This window comes from Gallus gallus, chromosome 7 (assembly GCF_016699485.2).
Source record: "Gallus gallus isolate bGalGal1 chromosome 7, bGalGal1.mat.broiler.GRCg7b, whole genome shotgun sequence".
NCBI classification, from domain to species: Eukaryota; Metazoa; Chordata; class Aves; order Galliformes; family Phasianidae; genus Gallus; species Gallus gallus.
In genome coordinates, this window is record NC_052538.1 from 6,816,273 (window position 1) to 6,838,226 (window position 21,954).

Here is a 21,954-nt window from a genome sequence, read left to right on the forward strand (position 1 = left end):
GACTGTGAGGAAAGAGAGGAGCTGGGCTGCAGGAGCCTCGGCTGCTCCCGGCTGCTCCTCCGGGGATGCAGAAGCCTTCGTGATACGGCCGGTCCCGCGGAGTCTCTGTCCTGCCGCATCTGAGGCTTTTGGAGGAGTTTGGATGAACGCTCTTTCCAGGTAGGCAGGATTTTCCTCTCCTTTTACAGCATTCATATGGCTGTTGATGGTTCTAAAACCCCAGCCCATCCCTTTGTGGGTTGCACAGCTATTGCTGCTGCCAGGGCCAAACTGCTAACTTCAGGCATGGTACACATGGCCAGAGGTCCAGAAAATCCCTCAGTGGGAACTGGAGAACCCAATTTTTCCCTTAACTGAGTTCCCCAGCTACTGCAGACCAATGGTAGAGACAGCGGCACGATATTTTGCAGCTGCTGTGAAGCAGCTGTATGATTTGGCTCACTTTTGATTTTCAGAAATTTGGAAATAAGATACAGATTGCAGACTGGACAAAGCAGTGAGCTGTGCCTCCTAGTTATGTTGATTTTCATCAGCACCAGTTTGGGAAGATAATGGTAGTTACTCCTGAATGAGCTGGATATTGCAAGCTTGTTGGTGTGGTGCTGCGGAGGAGCCTGTGCTGAGAGCCCAGCTGCCTCTCCACTCTTCCCAGTATTCTCTTTCATCCCACTGTAAGTGCAGTGGGAGAGCTGACAAATGGCTTGGACTGCCTGAAGAAGCAGGGAAACCTTCCCTTGCAGGTGGTGGGCCAGGCGCTGAAATTATGGGACCTGTTTGGGTAGGCTTATAACAAAAGCTTTTGCTCCAGTTTTTTTGGGTTTTCTTCTTTTTCTTTCTTTCTTTTCTTTTTTTTTTTTCCAGTTTTATTTTACTTAACAAAGATCTGAGGGCAGTAAAGTGCTGCCTGCACATATGGGTAGTAATGCAGGCACTGCCTGCTAGTTCATAGCCATGGCAGAAGTTGGGACTGTATTGATGTCAGAGCAGCAGTGTGGTTTCACACTTAGTTCTACATTGGATGTGACTTGTACAGCACTCCTGTTTCCATGACCATAAAGCAACTCCTTGCAGACTTTTAGCTTAATGGTGGAGCACCTGAATTTTTATAGATCTGGGAACAATTTGCTCAGCTGCAGTTGGTGTGATTTTGAAGGTGTACCTGGAAGAACTTCAGAAATATCAGAAATGGGTTAAGATAGACCTTGGATCTGCCTGGATGGGCACATGAGATGGCCTCTACAGGGCACTAAAGGGTGATATGAGTGATAGTCATTTGTGAGCGTGCAGCTAAGCCACAAGTAAGCCAAAAAAGGCCTTACTCCTACAGCATTATGTTTCTGCTCTCGCAAAGAGAGAGCAGAAATCAAGGAAGAAGAGTACAGCAGAATCACGTATTCAGACAGAAGGATTCAGCTCCCAGTTTGCACTTTCCATCACTTTTCTAGGCCAGCACCTAGTCTCCAGCAAATGCATTAGCCTGCAGTACACCTTTTCCTTAGTGAACCCTGACATTTCCCACTGAGCATTTCTTAGCAGGAGGTGGGGCTTTTCAGAAAGCATCCAATCTTACAAGATTGGCAGTAGAACCAGAAGAGCCAATGGCACTCTGAGCAGCGTTTCCCACCCCAGTTTTGGAGACCCCTCAGATGGGGGAGAGGCTGTGGCAGCTTCATCCCACATCTGTCCACTCCCTGTTAATGGAACTGATGGGTGGGGAAGCACCGTGTGTGCCTTCCAATGGCATGGTGTGCTCACAGCCTGGCAGTGATAGGAAGGAGCCTGCATGCAATGGAGTGGGATAAAAAAGACAGTGTGCAGTGGGATGACAAAGCAGTGAAGTGTGCCTGGTGCTTGGAGCTGCCTGTATAGAGGCAAAGGCCTGCTCTGCACAGAGTCCTTCTCACTCACACACACATGGCAGGAGGAAGGGAGGTGATTAAACCCAGGATGCTGCAGTCCATGAGTCAGACACTTGGCCAAAGCCTCCATATGCTCGGCATCTCCAAAAGATGGTGTCTCCAGCTTTCTGAACTCTGAAATGGTGCTGCCTGAGGGCTCCAAGCTGCCGTGTCTTCCAGGGGATCAAGTTCTCCTGCAACTCTGCTTGGTGGAGGATGAACAGGACAGGAAGCTTGTAATAAGGCTAGAGATAGGAAGTCTTGATCTTAACTATAATGCTCCCTCAGCATTACAGTAAGTGTGAGGGTTGCTCTGAAAGTAATGCCTCCCTTTATTATATTGGCCTACAGTGTCGGAGGCAGATGGTGGCGGTATGGCAGTACAGGCTGAACCTTCCCACCAATATTCCGTTCCATTTTGTTGCCGGGTGACAGATGGCAGCAGAGGATAGCGTCTGACATGGAAGTCCATCCTTTATGTTAAATCCAGCCTGAGCATTTGTTCTTGCAGGCTTGTTAGCATGTGCACAAGCCTTAACAAGGAGGAAGGCTGTCCGTGTTGTAAGGATATTGTGGCAGCGCTGATAGTAACTGGTCTTCCCAGCATAAACGAGTCTTCAGAATCCTGTAGTGTGATGCATCTTTCAGCGTAAATTAATCTGGGATGTGTCCAAATAGGAAATAACTGCTGAGCAGCCATGAGGAGAGAGCTAGGGAGGTGCTGGGGGAGCTGAGCTGTCTGTATTCTTCAGATAATGCCATTTTCATGCATCTAAGGCAGAAGCATAGCTACACTGCTAGCTTGCCCTTCCCCTGCACTAATGTGACCTTGCTAAGAAAGGATGAAGGCACTCTCAGGTGTCATTCAAGCCTTTGACTTTTCCAAAAAAAAACCAAACATTTAAAGAAGAGCTCAGAAGGACTGAGGCCTTCTCTTCTTAACAGCGATCACTCATAACCCTTTTTGTCTTGAGTTGACTCTCAAGCAGAGAAATAGCTATGGCAGTACGTGGGTCTGTGCTGTGAAGCTGACATGACAGTTAGTGTGAATATCCTCTAGACATAAAGGAGAGCATTGGCTCTTTACTCTTGAAAATTTTTGCTAGGATTTTGCCTGTGAATATCATTTCCAGTCCCCGGCTCCTCTGAACACTTATATGTATTCCCAAGGACTTCTCAGACTAGATCTCACAGGCAGAACTAAGATGAAGCACTGGCTGGCTTTGTATCTTCCTGTCAGAGCTAACAGCTCAAATATTGTTTATAACATGTAACTTCTGTTTTCCCACAGGCATCTAAATGTCCAGAAGAACTGCTGAGATGTTCCAACAGGCCTTTCTATCCACTCTTCTTTGTGTGGCACTAGTTCCACTCCATGCTCAGTTTGATGATGAACCTGTTACCTCCTGTACAGGTATTAATTTGGGTGTCTGTCTCCTTTGTAGGCAACAATCTTAAAGCAATGGATTTGCTCAGCCTTAGAATCTGCTTATAAGGAACTGACTTTGGCACATGATACCTGTCCTCCTTCTTTGCAGCACCCTGCCATAGTCATCTGTCTTTCTGTAGGAAACCGCATTCTCCATTTAAACTCTCATTTCCGAGTTTGCAGTGCAGTGCAGAACAGTGGAAGGTCTGAGCTCTGCCACTTATGGCTTCTCCTGGTTGGTGCCCTGCTAAGTACCAACAGGTCTCCAGAACTCAGCTGCGCATCTGATGTCAGAAAACAGCCCACTGTGAATTTTAAATTTCAGCACTTCTCAGTGGCAATGTGGAAGAGGTGATATAGGTGTTCAGAATGACTTTTATTAAAGAAAGCAAGGCAATACTTTCAAGATTAGTTCAGAAATTAGTTGATCTTTGGTTTTTAAGTTGAAGGACGGAAGATTTAGGTTGGATACCAGGGGAAAGTTCTTCACTATGAGTAGTGAGGTGCTGGAGCAGGCTGCCCAGAGAGGCTGTGGATGCCCCATCCCTCCCTGGAGGTGTTCAAGGCCAGGTTGGATGGGGCCCTGGGCAGCCTGGTCTGGTATTAAATGTGGAGGTTGGTGGCCCTGCCTGCGGCAGGGGCGTTAGAGGTTCATGATCCTTGAGGTCCCTTCCAACCCAAGCCATTCTATAATTCTGTGATTTTGAAGTCTTTGACAATGAGGAGTCTTCTGATCTGGACAGAGATATGGTTTGGGATAGAAGGGAATTGTGTTTTTTCTGATATTGTAATTGGGTATAACTCTGTTCAAAATGTTTATAAATTAGACAGAGCAGCCAGCAGCCTGGCAGGCAGGGCATGTATGTAGTGCAGGAGAGCGAAAGTCATCTCCTTGCTCAAAACTGGCCCTCAGTCATCCCTGCCCTCATTTCCTCCGATCTTGGTGGAAATAGCTCCTGATTAATTAGAGTTGCAACAACCTTGCAGGATACCAAACCTCATGCCCTGTGCTGTGGTTTGCTCTCTTCACGATTCTGTGTGCTCTAATCTACTTGGTCCAGGTTTCTGGGCAATAGTGAAGGGGGTGCAGCATCACAGAAGGTCTGTGACACATTCTGACAATTGTCTCCATACAGAAAAGACGGATTGCCCCATCAGTGTGTACTTTGTCATTGACACCTCAGAGAGTATTGCTCTGCAGACTGTGCCTATTCAGAGCCTCGTGGATCAAATAAAGCAGTTCATCCCTCGGTTCATTGAAAAACTGGAGAATGAGGTGTATCAGAACCAAGTCTCCATCACTTGGATGTTTGGAGGACTTCATTACTCAGATGTGGTGGAAATTTACAGCCCTTTAACAAGAAGCAAAGACACATACCTCACCAAGCTCCGTGCTATTAGGTACCTTGGCCGAGGCACCTTCACGGACTGTGCTATCTCCAACATGACACAGCAATTCCAGAGCCAGACGGCCCGGGATGTGAAGTTTGCAGTGGTCATCACTGATGGCCATGTCACTGGCAGCCCCTGTGGCGGAATGAAAATGCAAGCTGAGAGGGCACGCGACATGGGGATCAAGCTCTTTGCAGTGGCCCCCAGTGAGGACGTCTACGAGCAGGGCCTGCGGGAGATTGCCAGCCCACCACATGACCTGTACCGCAGTAACTACACCATCACACCAAAAGACGCCCTGCACATTGATGAGAACACTATCGAGAGGATAATCAAAGCAATGGTGAGGGGCACTGTGCTGCCCAGGGTGCAGAACAGAATGAGGGGAGACACCAGGGAGCAGTGACAGGAGAAGGAGCACGTGGAAGGGTGGGATGGCACCATGGTCTGGCTTGAGAGAGCTCCTCCAGAAGTGAAAAGCATTATGTGTCTCTACCTTTCTCAAGTCCTTTCTGCACTTACAGGCTAAATGTGGTCTTCAGTATATCTGATTTCTTTGGGTAGGTGTCCCTTGGGTTACGCCCCTGCTTCCCTAGGCAGGATCCATCCAAGTCCTGGCTGCTGCTCAGGCCAGACCTGTGCCCCACCTGCTGGCACGTGGAGGAGGTGGCAGCACTGGGATCTGTGAGGCTCCCTGAATTCCCTCCCCACTCAATAGAGTGATTTCTAGGGCCCCATTTGTGAGGGACCACCATTAACTGAGGACTCTGCTGAGGATGTGGGGTTGGACCTTGATGATCCTTGAGGTTCCTTTCCAACCCAAGCCATTCTATGATGTGATTAGAGCCATGGGACCTTAGCCGCCTCTTTTCCCTTGCTCTCACACATACTGCTAAGGGTGGGTGCTGTTCTTCTCTCAGAGCTGACTGCCTTAACTGATTTCGTTCATTCTGTTTTCTCCCTTGCAGAAACATGAAGCCTATGCTGAGGTGAGTGAGCAGCACCTGCATCTCATTTCCAAGTTGAAGTTGCCTTGCATATTGAAGAAGACCAAATTGTATCCCAAAGGGCACAGTTTTGCTATAAGCTGCGTGGAATGGATTTCTGCCCACCTGGGGATCAGTGTGCAGCATGGGAACCCACTCCTTTACCCAGCAGTTGAAATGGCGAATGGGATGGTTCCCTTTCTGCCTCCCCCTCATTTGTGATTCTCCTCATAGCAATGAGTTCAAGTCTATTAAGGTGCTCATTGTACCATGCTGGATTTGGAGTCATGTTTTACAAGCGTTCTGCAAGCTAGAATTCCTGCTCAGCCATGTAACAGGGCTTGGCCTGCATAGAGAGGAGTATGCAGAGTGGTGCTTCCAATGGCACACCCCTCTCTGGTGGGCCCAGAAGAGCAGATCCATAACACTGTGGCTGACACTTAGCAGTCCTGTTCTTTGAGCTCAGGCCCAGAGCCAAAACCATGATGAATGCATTTGTGGCAACTTCATATTTGTATTCAGGAGCTTTCAGCATGCTTTTTGCTGCCTCAGCTCTGAGCCAGATGGAACCAGAGTTGCTTTTACTGCTGCAGTCATGGGAGAGGTGTGGAGAGAGCCATGGTGCATGGTTGAGCTCTGGGTGCTGCAGCACGGCAACTACATCTCATGTTTATTTTGGTGTGTTTCAGTGCTACAAGATGACCTGTTTGGAGATTGCAGGTCCAGCTGGTCCCAAGGGATACCGAGGGCAAAAGGTAAGTTACTCTGACCTGTGGGAAGAGAATAATACCAAGAGAATAATATGGTCTCATTTTCGGGAGTTCCTGTGTGGAGCCAGGAGTTGGACTTGATAATCCTTCCGGGTCCCTCCGTGTCTCCTCATGACCATACAAAGGCTGATGGACCAGTGGGTGCAAAGAGATATCCAAGCATCAACTATGCTGATCACAGTCAAGGACCTTCAGTAACTGAGAAGCTGTGCAAGGCCAACAAGAGTGAAGCAAAAATTGTTTCCACCTCTCCCACTCCCAACAGCCCTCACATGTGCAGAGTCTCACTCTACCCACAACCCAACAGAATCCCAAACTGTGCTGCCAGTCTGTGTGCTGCCATCCCCACAGCAGCTGCCCCAAGCTCTGTTCGAACCAGATGCTATCAGAAACTGTCAATGCCTTCCAGTCATCACCAATGATGTGTTTTTCCTTTAGGGTGCAAAGGGAAACATGGGTGAACCAGGCTCCCCTGGACTGAAGGGACGGCAGGTGAGTTGTAAAACCGCCCCCATGACACAGTAAGCAGTGATGCCCTGATGCCAGCTAGGGCTTCATCTGTGCCCTGCTTAAGGTAACACTGTGTCTTCTTTCTTTAAGGGTGACCCAGGTATTGAAGGTCCAATTGGATACCCTGGTCCTAAGGTAAGAATCATGCAGTCAGTGACTGCGCTCTTTGCGTTCATGGATTTTTGTGTGTTGCTCTGTGAAGCCAGGAGTTGGACTCGATGATCCTTATGGGTCCCTTCTGACTTGAGATATTCTATGGTTCTATGATTTTTGGTAAAACACAGGGTGGTTCAGGGCAATTTTCCACTGCTCAGTGTTACTTCTCTTTGCTCCCAGGCATTCCCCCACCATGTGGGAACCCACAAATCCATCCCCAAGTTGTGAGTTTGAATGCCACTGTGCCTGACACATCTTCCTGCTCCAAAGGCAGTTGGCCAGCATGAAAGAGCTGTGTAAATCTGTTGCTTTGATTCAGGAATTCTTTGTGTCTTTAAGAATTATTACTGGCCTTTCTCCTTAAAGGGCCTCAGCAACATTGGGATCCTTATCGTGCTCCTCCCTCCCCACTTGCCTATTTCCCATTTGGGATGCCCATCATGCCAGTCAGCTGCTGCCTTCCCACTGCTCATCCCAGACACTAACACAGCATCATCTTTCTTTTCTCTTTGTCTTCCTCCAGGGTGTTCCAGGGCTGAAAGGAGAAAAGGTGAGAAAGAAAAGCCTGCATGGTATGCCTGGGGAAGCACAGCACTTTGCACCAGCACAGGGTCTGGAGCATAAGACGAGGAGCTTTCTGGGAGAAGGGGTCCTGGCACCTCTTCTGTGAAGCAGGGAGAGATGAGAAGGTCATAGAGCCATCTGCAGAAAATGCTGCACTTGATGGAGGGAGGGGAAGAAAGGCTTCTGTGAGCGCAGCCAAATCTCTGGTGTGGTGGGAGAACACGGCGCAGAGGTACTGGCTGACTGCTGTCCTCATTTTTCCCTAGGGCGAGATTGGATCTGATGGACGGAGGGTAAGACCTTTTCTAACTGGCACGCTGTTACAAACCCTTGAGTATGTAATCAGATCAGTGATGTCTCTTTTCCCCCCTTGATCCCAGGGCGCAGCTGGTTTGGCAGGCAGGAATGGCACCGATGGACAGAAGGTAACGGCATGGGGAACTGCACCATCACTGGGCTGGTTTATTTCTCTGTGTCCCTGCAGGTTGTTTTATTTCTCTCATATCCCACATGTGCTTCTTTGCTTCTTCCGTCTCAATCTGGCTGAAGTTTTTAAGAGCTTATTTGCACATTATTCTCCATAGCCTCCAGAAATACTTGAGCTGGATGGAGATGCATTCAGTCAGGTCACAGAAGTACTGTTCCTGAGTTCTGCAGGAGCTTGATGCATAATCCGGGTTGTGCTCCTGCTGCATGAGCGATGCCTGGTTCACCTGGTTGGAATATTCCATCTTGAGTGCTAGAGCCTCCTACAGGACATGTACACAGAAATATCTGCTGAAATGTAGTTCTCAAGGCACATCCTTGCAGAGCCTGCAATTTCATCTCTAAGCTGATGCTTTCTCTTAACACTAAAGCCCTAAAGCCACATTCAGGTATCTCCTAACAACGCCCTGAAATCCTCTCTCCCCTCTCAGGTGAGTGCAGACGGACACAACCTACCCATTTTGTATACCATACAAATGTACCAGAGCAGAATAGCCTAAATTTATACAATTTAGGCTGGCTTTGCTCACTGGCCAGCACACACTGGTTTTGTTTTGCACTTTCTCTCATACCCCACCACGTGCTTTCTCATTCTCTGTTTGTGTCTGCTCACCACAGACAGCAACACTTCTGCTTAAGGAATGCTCTTTCTGTTTGTTCTGACTGATCACAGGTATGACCAGTTGATGATGTTAAAAAGTAGGAACTACTGACAGGAAAAAGATGTATTTTTCCTTCAGACACCTGGAGTTTTGCTGTCTTTTTCATTTGAATGATCTTTCTCCAGGGCAAGCTGGGTAGAATTGGACCACCAGGCTGCAAGGGAGATCGCGGTGACAAGGTAGGAATGCTGTGTTCTTTTCTTCAGCACACTAGGTGTGTGGCCCCAGCTTTAGTTGCACATCCCAAAATATATGGTAACAGACTTCACTGCCTCCTTTTCCTACCTTCTTCATAATCTGACTCCAGATCTGTAATCCCCAGGCCTATGGTTTTTGTGCCTCTTTTCCCCAGTCTGGAAATGTGGTATCCTTCCCCACATACAGAGGAGCACCTTCTCCCTTCATCAGCACTAGTAGCTGGCAAAAACAGATTTTCAGTCTCTAGAGAGTGACTTTGAGTGACGTGATTTATTCTGGTGGTAAAATGCGTGTTGTTGATATTGCTTTGTCTCTTCCCTCTCTAGGGCCCTGATGGCTACCCAGGAGATGCAGGAGACCAAGGAGAAAGAGGAGATGAAGGCATGAAGGTAAGAGTATTCCAAATGGGAGTGGAGAGTATGGGCAGAGGCCAGCAGTAGGGACAGCTACAAACTGTTGCCTGTATTGCCTCTTAAATCCTTCACTGCTCATGGAGCCGATGGGTTCTGTCTGCCTGGCTGTTGGATCCTAACACAAATGCTGGAGCTAAAGGAAGGCCCTTGTTGGCCCTGCTCCTTGAGCTCCACATGGTGCACATCAGTGGTGTGCAGCAACGTTCTAATGACATAACCAATGAGCATTGCTCTCTGTTTCAGGGAGATCCTGGCCGGCCTGGTCGCAGTGGACCCCCTGGACCTCCAGGGGAAAAAGGGAGCCCGGTAGGTTTGCACCAGGCAAAGTAGAGTTAGAAAGATTTACCTTTCTAGCTCTGCATCTTTGTTCCTCTTCCTATCTTGTTTTGGGTAGAAAGATCATGGTTTCCCTTGGCATAGCTTTGTAATGTCCTCAGAACTTGTGGCACTGCTGGTGTTGTTAGCCTGGTTTTATTCCTGTAAGCAAACTCCAACTTATGTCCCAGTAGCTCTTAGGCAAGCCTTATCCATTTCATTCAGCAGGAAGCTGCTATTTAGGTAAAGAGGTTGCTATCCCAATAGCCAGTCACTTCAGATAGAGTGTTGGAGGTTGCAGAAGCCCTTAGGTTTTGACAGGGCTGGAAGGAAGCTGGAAGGAAGAGCTGAGATGCCTTTCTCTCAGTTGGTCTCTATAAGTCTGGCACCTGTGCTCATAAATTTAACTTGTAGGTATGGTGAATGTGTGGAAACACAAGGTGCGTGTTCATTCTGGCATTTGCACAAGGGTAGGTTGCTTGGCACAGGACAAGAAATACGCACCTTGACCTCTCTTCTGACAAGTCCAATTTCATTTTCTTTCCCAGGGAATTCCTGGCAACCCTGGAGCTCAAGGACCTGGTGGAACCAAAGGAAGAAAAGGTGAAACAGGACCTCCTGGACCCAAAGGAGAGCCTGTAAGTGTGTGTCTACTCTGGGCAGTAAACATGCCACAGGAACCTCTTTCAGGTTCATGGATGAGTGATGGACAGGTCATCAGAAAAGGAAAAAGAAACCTACTTCCTTGATCTGTGAGCAAGGTTGAGAAATTCCCTCAGTTAGCCTGCCTGCCCTGCCTTCTGCATTCCCTAAGACATGCAGAGCTGCCCTCCTTGTCTGCCATTCGTGATAAACCCCAGTAGGAGTGCGAAGTGCCTGTCTGGAGTTCACCTTAGCCTGCATCCTTCTGAGCTTGTCCTGGCAGCTGGCACCAAGGTTGAGGCAACATATGATCTCTATCTAGCAAGGAACTTAAACAGCGTAACAGCTCAGCTCAGCTCAGCTAGCACTGTGAGGGCAGAACCCAGATGATGTAGATCAGTTTGAGTCCCTATGCAAAACCCAGAGCAGGAAGAAGAGCCAGATGTGCTGGAAGTAAAGCAAAGCAATTAACCCTGAAGGAATGAACCGTGTGTGTTGGTGGTCACCTGGCTTCCCAAAATACAAAGGCAGGACCTGCCCCAAGCAGGGCCATCCTGGACACAGGATCTTTAAGGCAGTGTGGAGGGGGAAGGCAGCCAGGTGTCACTGTTTGGGTGGCATCCCTGTTGGCATCCTGTTGATGTGACCACTTTCTGTGTCTGCCAAGGGTCGACGTGGAGATCCAGGGACGAAGGGCAGCAAAGGCGGTCCAGGGGCCAAGGGAGAAAGAGTGAGTAAAGCAACTGCCCAAACCATTGCGAATGAGCCCAAGATGCACATGAATGGCATTTGTGATGCTCTGCTGCCCAACCATGAAGTACCCAAGGCCAGGGCTGGAAACTGCAGGTGCCAGTGAGCTCTGCTACCGCTGTGCCTGCTGCCTGCTTGGCTTTAAGAAGCTGTGATAATCACCTCCAGAACCAGCATCTACAGGCAGCAAAGCTTGAGGCAAAATAATGTGTTCAGAGGGTATTCTGCCCTGACACTACTTCTCAAACCAAGAAGCACCAGATTTGAGATCAGTGCCATGCCTCCTCACTGCCATGCACGTAGAGCTGGAGATGTGTCTGACAAGGAATATCTTTATCTTCCCCGCAGGGAGATCCTGGTCCAGAGGGTCCCCGTGGCCTGCCGGGTGAGGTTGGAAACAAAGGAGCAAGGGTAAGTCCAGAGAAGGGCTTTGTGATAGCCAGGAGGGAGGGAGAAGTCAGCTTACTAGGCTTTGCCCCTCACACACATGTCTGGCAAGAGAATCTTCATGCAGCATGAGTGGAAGTCTCATCCTGCTTCATCTCATCTGTGCAAAGAGGTGCAGATGAGACACCAGGACACCACTGTCTCCAGAGGTGCCAAAGCCTGGTGGAGCACTGAGGACACACAGCACAGAGGGCCTGTATGTATCTGCTCCTGTATATTCTTGCCTTTTGCTTTACTTCGCAGGGAGACCAAGGATTGCCAGGACCCCGAGGCCCTACGGGTGCTGTGGGAGAACCAGGCAATATAGTAAGTCATCCTGGGACATCTCTGTAACAATGCCCATCTCCATCTGCAGTGACAGCTAGTCCTGCTGACATCAGCTGGCTGCACTGTCCTACTAAGAGCTGCCTGCATGACCTGTTCCCAAGGAGGCTCAAAAACTGCCTCATGGGCATCCAGCTTGTCCAGAGTCTGTGGTTGACCCCACACCTACTGTGGTAGCAGTGCCAGCTCATCCTTCTGGCCCTGCAAGAACACAGGTGCTGTGTCAGTCACTGCCACAGCAACTCCAGGGGGAGGGAGGTGATCTCACAGCATCATCTCAGCAGCCCATTTCCCCAGCATGGACCCCAGTATGGCCAGGAAGCTGCTGGAAATGCCCTCACCCACTCCCCCTAATTTTGTCTTTCAGGGATCACGTGGGGACCCTGGAGACTTGGGCCCAAGAGGTGATGCTGGACCACCGGGACCAAAGGTAAAGTTCCTGAGTGCAATTCAGCATTTGAAAGAGGGTATCATGTAGATATTTCTAAAGTCTGTATCCCCTGCAAAAACTCACTGACCTATGTATGTGCCTTGGAAGCAGGATGGCTTGAACCTGAGCCTAGCTATGGACAGAGACCTAGTTCTTGCTCTGGCCATGGCAGCTCTGGTTGTATCTCTCATCCTGCATAGATTCAGAGTGGCCCCAGGCATGTGCTGTCCCCAGGACCCCATGTTCTTGCTCTGAACAACTGCTCCCAGTGCTTGAGGATCCAGTGCAGAAGTAATGGCTCACTAGAGTGTTTCTCCCCGAGAGGGAGTGAAAATAGCTTTGATCTCAGTGGTATCGCTAGGTCATAAAAGTTCGAGTTCTGACATTTATTTATTTATTATTTACAATTGTTTATTTGTTTATTTATTTCACCAAAGGGTGACAGAGGCAGGCCTGGCTTCAGCTACCCTGGACCCAGAGGACCACAGGTATGTATACTCCTGTGAAGATGTGCATAGTCCAACAACAGCAGAAGAAGTCTGTTTCTGTGGAGCTTAACAGCCTGGTAGAAGGAGGAGAGAGAACGAAAAATGATGAGGGCCACAAGAAAGTGAAGCAGAAGGGGATGAGGAAGGGGCATTTCAGCAGCAGTGCCAGCATCCTGTCCTCATCTCCAGTCCTGGCCCTAGGGGTTGTGAAGTCCTCCCTTTGCTCCACAGCATTTGAACCTGTCCCCAGAGTCCTCATTTGTGTGTTAGAGGTGCTGGGTACCCAAGCCTCCCTACAATGACTGGGATGTGGCTGTGCCCACCACCCCAGCCATCACTCCTGCTGTTCAGCTTTGTGCCCCTCATCACAGACCTCAAACAGAAGTGTGAAGCCCATCCATTGCTGTCTTACCCATTCCTCTTCCCTCACAGGGTGACAAGGGTGAGAAGGGGCAGCCAGGACCCAAGGTGAGTGCACTTGTTTCCTTCATCTGTTTTAGGCCTGGCGGAAATGCCACGCAGTTACCACCTGGCCCTCTGGGCAAATGGCTGAGGAACCAGTCCTCTTGCAGGACCTTCCCTGCAGCTGCAGGGCCTGGGTGGTGTTGTGCAGGCTTGTCTCCTTTTGAAACCACTTGAAATATGTTTTGCAAAACTTCCTTATTCTTCAGTCAGTGCCTGTGTAAACACCACTTATTTGCTTTGCATGGGCCGCTGATTAAAAGGGTGATCCTCTGGGCCAGGCATGCCTGTGTTCCTGATGTATTCACAGCCGTTGTTCTTTTGTCTGAGTGCATCCACATGTGGTCTTTGATGAATCTGTTTTTCTCTTCCTCAAACAGGGAGGAAGGGGTGAGCTTGGACCAAAAGGAACACAAGGGACAAAAGGAGAGAAGGGGGAACCGGTAAGCAGATTTTTGTGTTAGCAGCACGTGCTTGCTCATGCATACCATGGATGTGTGATGTTGAGACACAGGTTGAGGAGCCATGTGCTGTTGTCAGTACTGTGTGCTGCTGGCATACATGCTTGGATCTCCCTTACATGACCAACGCAGCCACACACTAGAAATGGCCCCATAGCTCCCACCACAGCAGCAGCAGGCTGGTGAGCACACTTGGCAGGGCTGTGCCTGATGAGTGGATCAGGAGGAGCCCTAAACAGCAGCAGCTACACCATCAGCCTCGACAGGAAAACACTCAGTCCTTCTTCGTTTCTCTTCCAGGGTGATCCTGGCCCAAGAGGTGAACCTGGAACCCGAGGCCCACCTGGTGAAGCAGGCCCAGAGGTAGAGTACTGTCCTATTGTGCCTGAGCAGATGCTGCAGCTCCTTCCTCTCCCACCTACCCTCCTTAGAGCAGCTCCTGTGCTGCTCTAAAACCCAGAGTGCCAGCAGGTATCCCCACAGCTGGAAGGGATGCCAGCCCTCAGAAATGTGTGCTGTCTCCAAGAGAGGCTTTCCTTCCCTTCCTTCCCTGACAGATCTCTGTATAAATCCAAGTTTTTGACGGTGCTGATGTCTAGCTCTCAAAACCCGTGCCTGAAATCCCTGTGCTTTTTTTACAGGGTACCCCTGGCCCACCTGGAGATCCAGGCCTGACTGTAAGTAGGACTTCTCTGTGCTCTTCCACTTGGGGGCAACCTCGGTTTTGCCACGTGCAGCCTGAGAATGAGGCAGGGTACCATTCCTGCCACTGCTTGGTGCAGGAGACACAGGGCAGGACTGAAGACAACCTGCCATGAGCAGGGCCAGAGTGACCTGTGACTTCCCAAGGGAGACAAGGGAAGTGGGGAGGGGTGGCCTGGGAGGAAAGTAAAGGAGAACCTTTCCCTTAGAGATGGGGAGGTACTCACCCTGCACATTTTTGCTGGCAGGACTGCGATGTGATGACCTACGTGCGAGAGACATGTGGATGCTGTGGTGAGTGAACTGCTGCCTTTCTTCATAGCTAAGGGCCAGCATCGGGCAGGGGGATGTCAGCTCAATGGACAGTGAAAGGGGACAGCAGGAACCCTCTGCCTTTGTGTCACTAAGATCACAGTAGGGGCAGCCATGCTTATGTTACAAAATTCAGCTCTGCCACTGCCAGAATACGGTTTCATGGCACAGATGATAGGATAGCAAGATTAAAAATGCTGACAGAAAGACATATGTAACATTCCGGTGCTGTTCAGCTGTAGACAGCACCACAACCCCTGTGGATGCTTGATGTTATATCGAATGTCTCCATCTTCCCATAGATGGTCTTTTCTTACCCCGTGGCTCTTGTTTACACCACTGTAAATCACCTTTGTGATTTCCTCCTTCTGCCCCACTCTCCAGACTGTGAGAAGCGCTGCGGTGCCCTGGATATCATGTTCGTCATAGACAGCTCAGAAAGTATTGGTTACACCAACTTCACTCTGGAGAAAAATTTCGTTGTGAACGTGGTCAGCCGGCTGGGCTCCATCGCCAAGGACCCCAAATCAGAGACAGGTCTGGAGTGTGTGTGGGGTGGAGCTGGTGGCAGAAGTGGGGATGGGCAAAAGAAAAGGGTCTTGGATCCCTCCAGCTTCCATGTTTGTAGCTGCCCTGGTCTGCATCTGTCTGTTCAGCGTTTTCACAACAGTTTCTGCTCTTTCCTTCCCAGCTTTGTAGGCCAGTTGGGCAGTTCTTTGCTAATATGAAATGATGCTGACTTTCTGCACTTTCATTCAAAGCCAAGTGACATTGATACTTTGTTGGCAGGTGCCCGTGTTGGGGTGGTTCAGTATAGTCACGAGGGGACCTTTGAAGCCATCAAGCTCGATGATGAGCGCATCAATTCACTGTCAAGCTTCAAGGAAGCAGTAAAGCGCCTGGAGTGGATTGCTGGAGGCACCTGGACACCTTCTGCTCTTCAGTTTGCTTACAATAAGCTCATCAAAGAAAGCCGTCGAGAGAAAGCCCAAGTGTTTGCTGTGGTGATCACAGATGGACGCTATGACCCTCGGGATGATGACAAGAACCTAGGGGCTCTTTGTGGCAGAGATGTGCTCGTCAACACCATTGGCATTGGAGACATATTTGATCAGCCAGAACAGAGCGAGACCCTAGTCTCCATTGCCTGCAATGAACCCCAGCGAGTCCAGAAGATGAGGCTCTTCTCAGACCTCGTGGCAGAGGAATTCATTGACAAGATGGAGGACATGCTCTGCCCAGGTCTGTACCTGTCTTTGCACTTATGGGAACTGGAATTTTCTACCAGTGGGACTTGTGGATGGAGGGCATATACAGTGTGTTGCAAAGTTCGCAGATATGTGTCCCTGCAGGTTGGCCAATAGCTCTCAAGGTGGGTCACTCATGATGGGCAGGCTGAACTTTATGTAGCCCTGGATAAACTTCCTCAGATAAGGGCCAGACTTTGGGGCCACTCTTTTTTCCCTTTGTGAGAAACCTGGATCTGCATCTCTGAATGCAAGCACTGAAGGGAGGTGGTAGCACATCATTCAGTTTTCCTTTTTTTCCTTTCAGATCCACAGATTGTCTGCCCTGAGCTGCCCTGTCAGACAGGTAAACATTACAAGTAGCTTTGTGCCATCTGCATGCAGTTGTAGGTCCAGGAGCTCCTGAGTGGGAGGGGATGTGCAAGCCTGTTCCTTCTTTTGCATGGCTAGGAGTTTGGGAAATAGTGTTATTGTACATCAGGAAAGTTCCATGTTTTCATCCCCTGCTCTTTCCTGTCCCTCTGAGTTCTCTTCACAGGTAGGTACTGGCGCACCATGTTAGCACATGAGCATTGCTCAGTTCTGATTCCTGCCCAAATTCCTGGGTGCTACCAGGTTTTGATCTCCAAATTTGCCTATGAGTTTCTCACTTGCTCTGTATCTCTATTACATACCATGCCAAAACCTCCTTGCTACAGTTCTTGCCATCCAGAGTACAACTAGTAGCACGGGGCAAGATGCTCCTTGTGAGTGATGAAGGCAGAGCAGCAGGTAGAGAGTTTGGAAAACAACACCGTAGTGGTCTGAGAGCTTTGGCTTCTTTAACACTGGCTGTGTTTTAATTAACAATTAACTCAGGGTATTGAATCAAAGGAAAAAGTCTGCAAGGGTACTCTGATATAAGAGATGGCTGCTGCGTGCTGAAGGTGGTTCTACTTGATCAAATTTTGCTTGTTAAAGGACAGATCTGCAACTCATAGAGAAACTGTCTGTCTCTGCATCTGTTTAAATACAATAGATGCACTATTTGCTGATACACACAAAGCTTACCGGGGACAAAGTTTTGCCAGTTCTTGCAATTTTTATCTCTACTCTTGCCATGAAAGCCCCTGCTTCAACTCAGTATTGTACAAAATCTCAACATTAATTTTCAAAGAAGTGCCTTTGTTTCCATACAACACAAAGGGGAAGCAGTCCCAGAATGATCAGCAGTCTGAAGACAGAAAAGCTGGAATTGTTCCTGACTAAAAGCTCTGACGGCTACACTAACATTCTCAGTATTTGCACCTGGTAATGCAGGGAAAGCAGTGCCAATCTGCGATGCTGAGCCATCAACACAAACTCTGCAGTGATTTCTGAGGAGCTATGTCCTGTGGATCCATGCACAAGGAAGGAACTTCTCCATGCCACTCTAGAGACTGCTCAGGTGTCTTCAAAGGTTTTGGTCTTTGTAGCCTCCCCATTTCTAAGGCATACTGTAGAAGAGAAACTGACCCGAGAGGTTGAGCATTCGCATTTTCTAAGGCTCTGACCATCAGAGCTCTCCAAAGCAAGGCAAATTTGGCTGTCCTTTCCCTGTAGTGCACTTGGGAGTCTCTGCTCCTGATGCAAGGTGAGAGCAGTTTGCTGGGTACCTGATACACATGTGGACCAGATCAGAAATGGCTGTTAGTGGAGCTCAAGGAGTCATCTTAGGGTATTCCCTCTTGGGTAATGTCTCACACCATGCCATAGGTGGGCCAGGCCAAGTGCAGGCTCTACACCTGTTCCCCAGAGGATAGGGGAGGTGGAATGTTGTCCCTGGGTAGGTGTGGACCTCCTGTGAAGGTGCCAATGCATCCTCCTCAGCATGGGGAAAAGTTACTATGGTGTGCGAGGATTTGTGTTAGGCCTGGTAGGCCAGGTTTTAAGTCATGCTTAGGGACTTGGAGGCCTTTGGGCAAAGCACCATCTCTACCTTCTGCATTGGATGGACCAAAATGCATTGCTGCCATCATCTAGAAGGATTTGCAATGACTTCATTTGCACACTGGTAAGGAAAGGTGCTGGATGAGAGGTGATGAAAGGAGTTTGACAGAGCCTGGGGATTCTCTGCTTGTAGTTCAGCTTCCTGTTGTTTTCTGAGAGCGTTTTCAAGAGTTGGTGACAATTCATATGCAAACTTCTGGGATGGAGATGGTGCCCTTTGAAGGACATGTGAGTTAGTTTCATGCATACCTGATGCATGTGTCCAGATGCAGATACATTAGATAGGTTCAGATCAGGGACAGAGCTATGCTCAGCCACAGTCTTGGCCCTTAGCTGTCAAAATTGCAGTCCCAGCACTTAAGAGAGCAAATCAATTGCTCATGCCATGTACCCTAGCTCCAGCCTGTGTTTTGTCAGTAGGATATGGAGAGGGACAGTTATGACCTGCACCCAGCTTCCTCCTTGCTGCCTTGCAGAGGCAAGCATGTCACCACTTTGAGTTGTCATCTGCAGAGGAAGGCCTGCTGCTTCCTTGACTGTGGAAATCCAGATTTTCCTCTTTTCAAGGCAGGTCCTTGTCTCCCTTTAATCTTTCCTCAGTTACTTTGGTACTTACAGGATGCTGTGGTGTTCCTTGATTTGGGCTCAGGTAGGGTCAGATGCTGAGCAAATCTGAACTGACCACTTGCTTTAATAGAAAGTGCATGATGCTCTGTGAGGCTCTTTCTAACCCATGCAAAAGGCTTTGCTTTGAGCTTTGGGATTTTATTCAAATGTCATGGCAGCACAATCAGGTGGAAACTGATTCTCTCTGCGTCCTGAAGAGCGTAGACACCATGCAGGAGCACTGTACACTACAGGATGGTACATCCACCCAAAGCATGGTGGACTGAGTGCCAAGCAAGTTCACATAACACTGTCCCTTAGATGTCTTTCTGCCTCTTGGCATCATGTACGCAGTTTGCACATAACAGAGTGCAGAACTACTTGGTGGCTGATCTCAGTGAATCCCATATGCAGAAAAAAAGTTGGATTTTATGGCCTTCCTCATAATTAACACTTTCTCCATTGTGAATACGCTGGAGTAGTAAGGAAGGAACTGTGCAGTTTAGTTTTCACATCATTTTCCTTGGTCTCTTAATCAATGTGTTACATTATGTCAGTATGATTCTCGTGGTTCCTTGATCATACGTTAGGAGAAAGCTAGTTGCCTTGCCACTAAATTGTCAAATACAGTTCAGACATTGTAAGATGCAGTAACTGGATTGTAAGCATACTGAATTCATTTCTCAGTAATATGCACTTGATCGTCTTTGCTTACATATTCCTGTGTTCTCCAGGATTTAGTAACTCAACATTCTCCAGGTCAGATGCCCCAGGCAGAATATCTGTGTATACAAATGCCTAGTTCCTCTCCTGATTCCTACGAAGGAATCATAGTTGCACAAGGGTCTGTTCTCCCTCCATCTCGCCTCTCCAGGGTCCTTTCCTCATCACCAAGGCAGTGCTCTGTGCCAGCTCCCTGTAGGGGCTGTTCTGCAGTGCACTGACAGCCTTCCCTTCTTCATGGCTGATCTTTGGCTTCAGCCTTTCCATGAGAGGCACAGCAGTTTGGTTTCAGTGAGGGATTCACGTCCCACCCTGGGACACATATTCCAGTACGACTGTTGAGACTTAGATACTGAGATTTAAAATCTGACTTTGGTATTTACTTTTCTGTCCCTCATTAGTTCTGTTTTCCTCTGGTGCAGCATGCATAGGAAAGCCAGGTAGCATTCAGAGACACAGCCATTGCTAGAAAGCCCTGAAAATATTCTTTTGACGCTCACTTGCAGATGACAGGAATCCTGGAAATGTAAACCCACTTATTTTCCGCCCCATGGAAGAGGGAGTCAACATAAACATTCCCAGCACCATACATTCCATCGCACAGTTCCTAAACTCCACGCGGGAAACCCAGGACCCCAGAATGTACACCCAGCTGGTGGCCACTTTGGCCTTTACTGCCGAAAAAGCCAAGTTTGCCACTGGAAATGAGCGGCAAGAATGGATGGACTTGTTCATTGACACCTTCAAAATGGTGCACAGCGAGATTGTGGGGGACCCAGAAACTGTGCTAGGGCTTTGCTGACATCTCCATTCTAGGCGACATGAAGTGCGTGGTGGCAGGGATTGAGCAGAGATGGAGAATTGTTCAGAGCTGTAATTGTCTTTCATCAAGTCCCTGTTTGGCAAAGAGGACAGGTACATTGGCAGAAGCTTTTAGTTTAGAAGAAACAAAGGCAGTGACATGGCTTGGCAGGGCTCAGCCAGGGATATGACACAAGAGGCAGGCCTCTCCAGCTTGGCTGGCTGGTGAGCATGGTAGCTTTCTCCAGAAGTGCTCTTGCTTTGCCTGCTGCTTTTCTGCAGGGGCAGTGCCAAGTGCTGGCAGGACAGTGGCACTGCCTTGGTTTCTGAGCCAGCCATGCTGCTGCTCTTTCTCTTTGTGCTCCCGCCCTGCTCTGGCTGCGTAGTGCATCTCAATCCTCAGCCACACGTGAGCGGGGGCTCCAGCACAGAGTGCAGCACGTGTGGCTGCAGGCAAAGAGCAAGTCTGTTGTTTGCAGAGAGCCCAGAAATGCTCTTTTCCCACATTTGTCTTTACTGGCTACTTCTGAAGCATCTTCTTGTGCTGTTCTGTTGTGCGTTACTGTGAGGGCTTTCTTTGGGTCCCATAAAGCATTTTTGTGGCAAGACCGGCCAAGCAAGGTGCATGTCCTCTCACTGCATTGTTTCTGTACAAGCATTCGCTAGGCATCAAGGGGTACTGAAGGGAAGAGTAAGGAGTATGAGAGAGAGGCAACCCCAGCTTTTCATCGTGAGCAGCAAAACTTGAGGAGTTCTTCTGTCAGAAGCTGTATATACTGTGTTCACCTTCACTTGTGCACTTGTATTTCTTTGGTCTTAATTCAAAACGTGTACTTATTCATATCCAGGAGACAGAGGTTATATAGGACCAGGAAGTCCAAAGCAAAAATCCACGACTGCACAAACCTCTATGATATGTTACATAAGCTGTTTAAAAGCAAGTATTTAAACTTGATGTAGTACAGTCAATGGAGTCCACATCCAGTGCTAGTTTGGTTCAGGGAGACTATAGAGCCACCATTTGTGCTGTGGGTAGGTTTGTTTAGATGAGGGATATTTCCATGCTCTCTACTACCACTGATTTCCAGAAGAAGTCAGACAGGTGACTGCCTTTTGTGCCTCCAGAATAACTATTGCTCCCTATGCAAAAGTGTTTACTGCCAGCAAGTGGATTTTGCAGTCTCTCTATCTGATGTGGTGTTATTGCAATAAACTATACTGAGCAAATGTCATATTTCATGAGCAGAATTGAGATCTACAGTCTTCAAAACTGCGGTTGGGCTATAATGAACTCTGTTGTAAGGTGTGTAAAGGAGAGCCAGTTGCCATACCGTAGCCATGCTCAGGAACGACTGGCACAAAGAGCTTGTCCACTTCGAACATTCTACAGTTTTATTTCAAAATCTTGGGCTTGTCAATCTAGGTTAGAATTTATCCAGTGACAGACAATGTGGTATTTGGTGGGGATGAGATATTTTTACCCTATCATCAGCATGTGGCTTGGCCTGCTGGGGTGCAAGTGAAATGACTGAATTCACAGAACACTGTGTGAATGTCTGAGGCTACTCTGCACACACACATCATTACTATTGGCAGGAAGATGGATGTTATTTCTGCAGTTCTGCTTTTTGTGCTGCTTCTGTTAGCCTCAGCTGTTGTCTGGCACTCGGTATGCAGTACAATGAGTTGCAAGCCTTGCTCTAAGCAGCACCAGCAGGATTGGTGCTCCAGTTAAAAGCACGATGGGAAGATTTTAGTTGGCTTAATCTGTGGCAGTGTCTCACAGAACCTCCTGCAGTTAAGGACAATAAT

General features: G+C 48.6%; 1 protein-coding gene across 2 annotated transcripts in view; it reads left to right on the plus strand.

The window, feature by feature from the left end:
- COL6A2 (collagen type VI alpha 2 chain) overlaps positions 1-21,954 on the plus strand; it is a 26,028-nt gene continuing 4,074 nt past the window's right edge. Inside the window, exons 1-28 of one of the 2 annotated variants that reach the window (XM_015289137.3) lie at positions 1-159; positions 3,190-3,312; positions 4,464-5,062; positions 5,688-5,708; positions 6,395-6,460; positions 6,914-6,967; positions 7,076-7,120; positions 7,665-7,691; positions 7,972-7,998; positions 8,086-8,130; positions 8,979-9,032; positions 9,378-9,440; positions 9,708-9,770; positions 10,328-10,417; positions 11,089-11,151; positions 11,520-11,582; positions 11,862-11,924; positions 12,310-12,372; positions 12,810-12,860; positions 13,293-13,328; positions 13,703-13,765; positions 14,084-14,146; positions 14,425-14,460; positions 14,734-14,779; positions 15,182-15,334; positions 15,587-16,039; positions 16,352-16,390; positions 19,848-21,374. In XM_015289137.3, the coding sequence (XP_015144623.1) occupies positions 3,198-3,312; positions 4,464-5,062; positions 5,688-5,708; positions 6,395-6,460; positions 6,914-6,967; positions 7,076-7,120; positions 7,665-7,691; positions 7,972-7,998; positions 8,086-8,130; positions 8,979-9,032; positions 9,378-9,440; positions 9,708-9,770; positions 10,328-10,417; positions 11,089-11,151; positions 11,520-11,582; positions 11,862-11,924; positions 12,310-12,372; positions 12,810-12,860; positions 13,293-13,328; positions 13,703-13,765; positions 14,084-14,146; positions 14,425-14,460; positions 14,734-14,779; positions 15,182-15,334; positions 15,587-16,039; positions 16,352-16,390; positions 19,848-20,143 (2,757 nt within the window). In that variant the 5' untranslated portion in view covers positions 1-159; positions 3,190-3,197 and the 3' untranslated portion in view covers positions 20,144-21,374. Of the gene's footprint in view, positions 160-3,189; positions 3,313-4,463; positions 5,063-5,687; positions 5,709-6,394; positions 6,461-6,913; positions 6,968-7,075; positions 7,121-7,664; positions 7,692-7,971; positions 7,999-8,085; positions 8,131-8,978; positions 9,033-9,377; positions 9,441-9,707; positions 9,771-10,327; positions 10,418-11,088; positions 11,152-11,519; positions 11,583-11,861; positions 11,925-12,309; positions 12,373-12,809; positions 12,861-13,292; positions 13,329-13,702; positions 13,766-14,083; positions 14,147-14,424; positions 14,461-14,733; positions 14,780-15,181; positions 15,335-15,586; positions 16,040-16,351; positions 16,391-19,847; positions 21,375-21,954 lie in introns of those variants that run through there. The other variant, NM_205348.4, reaches the window with a different exon arrangement.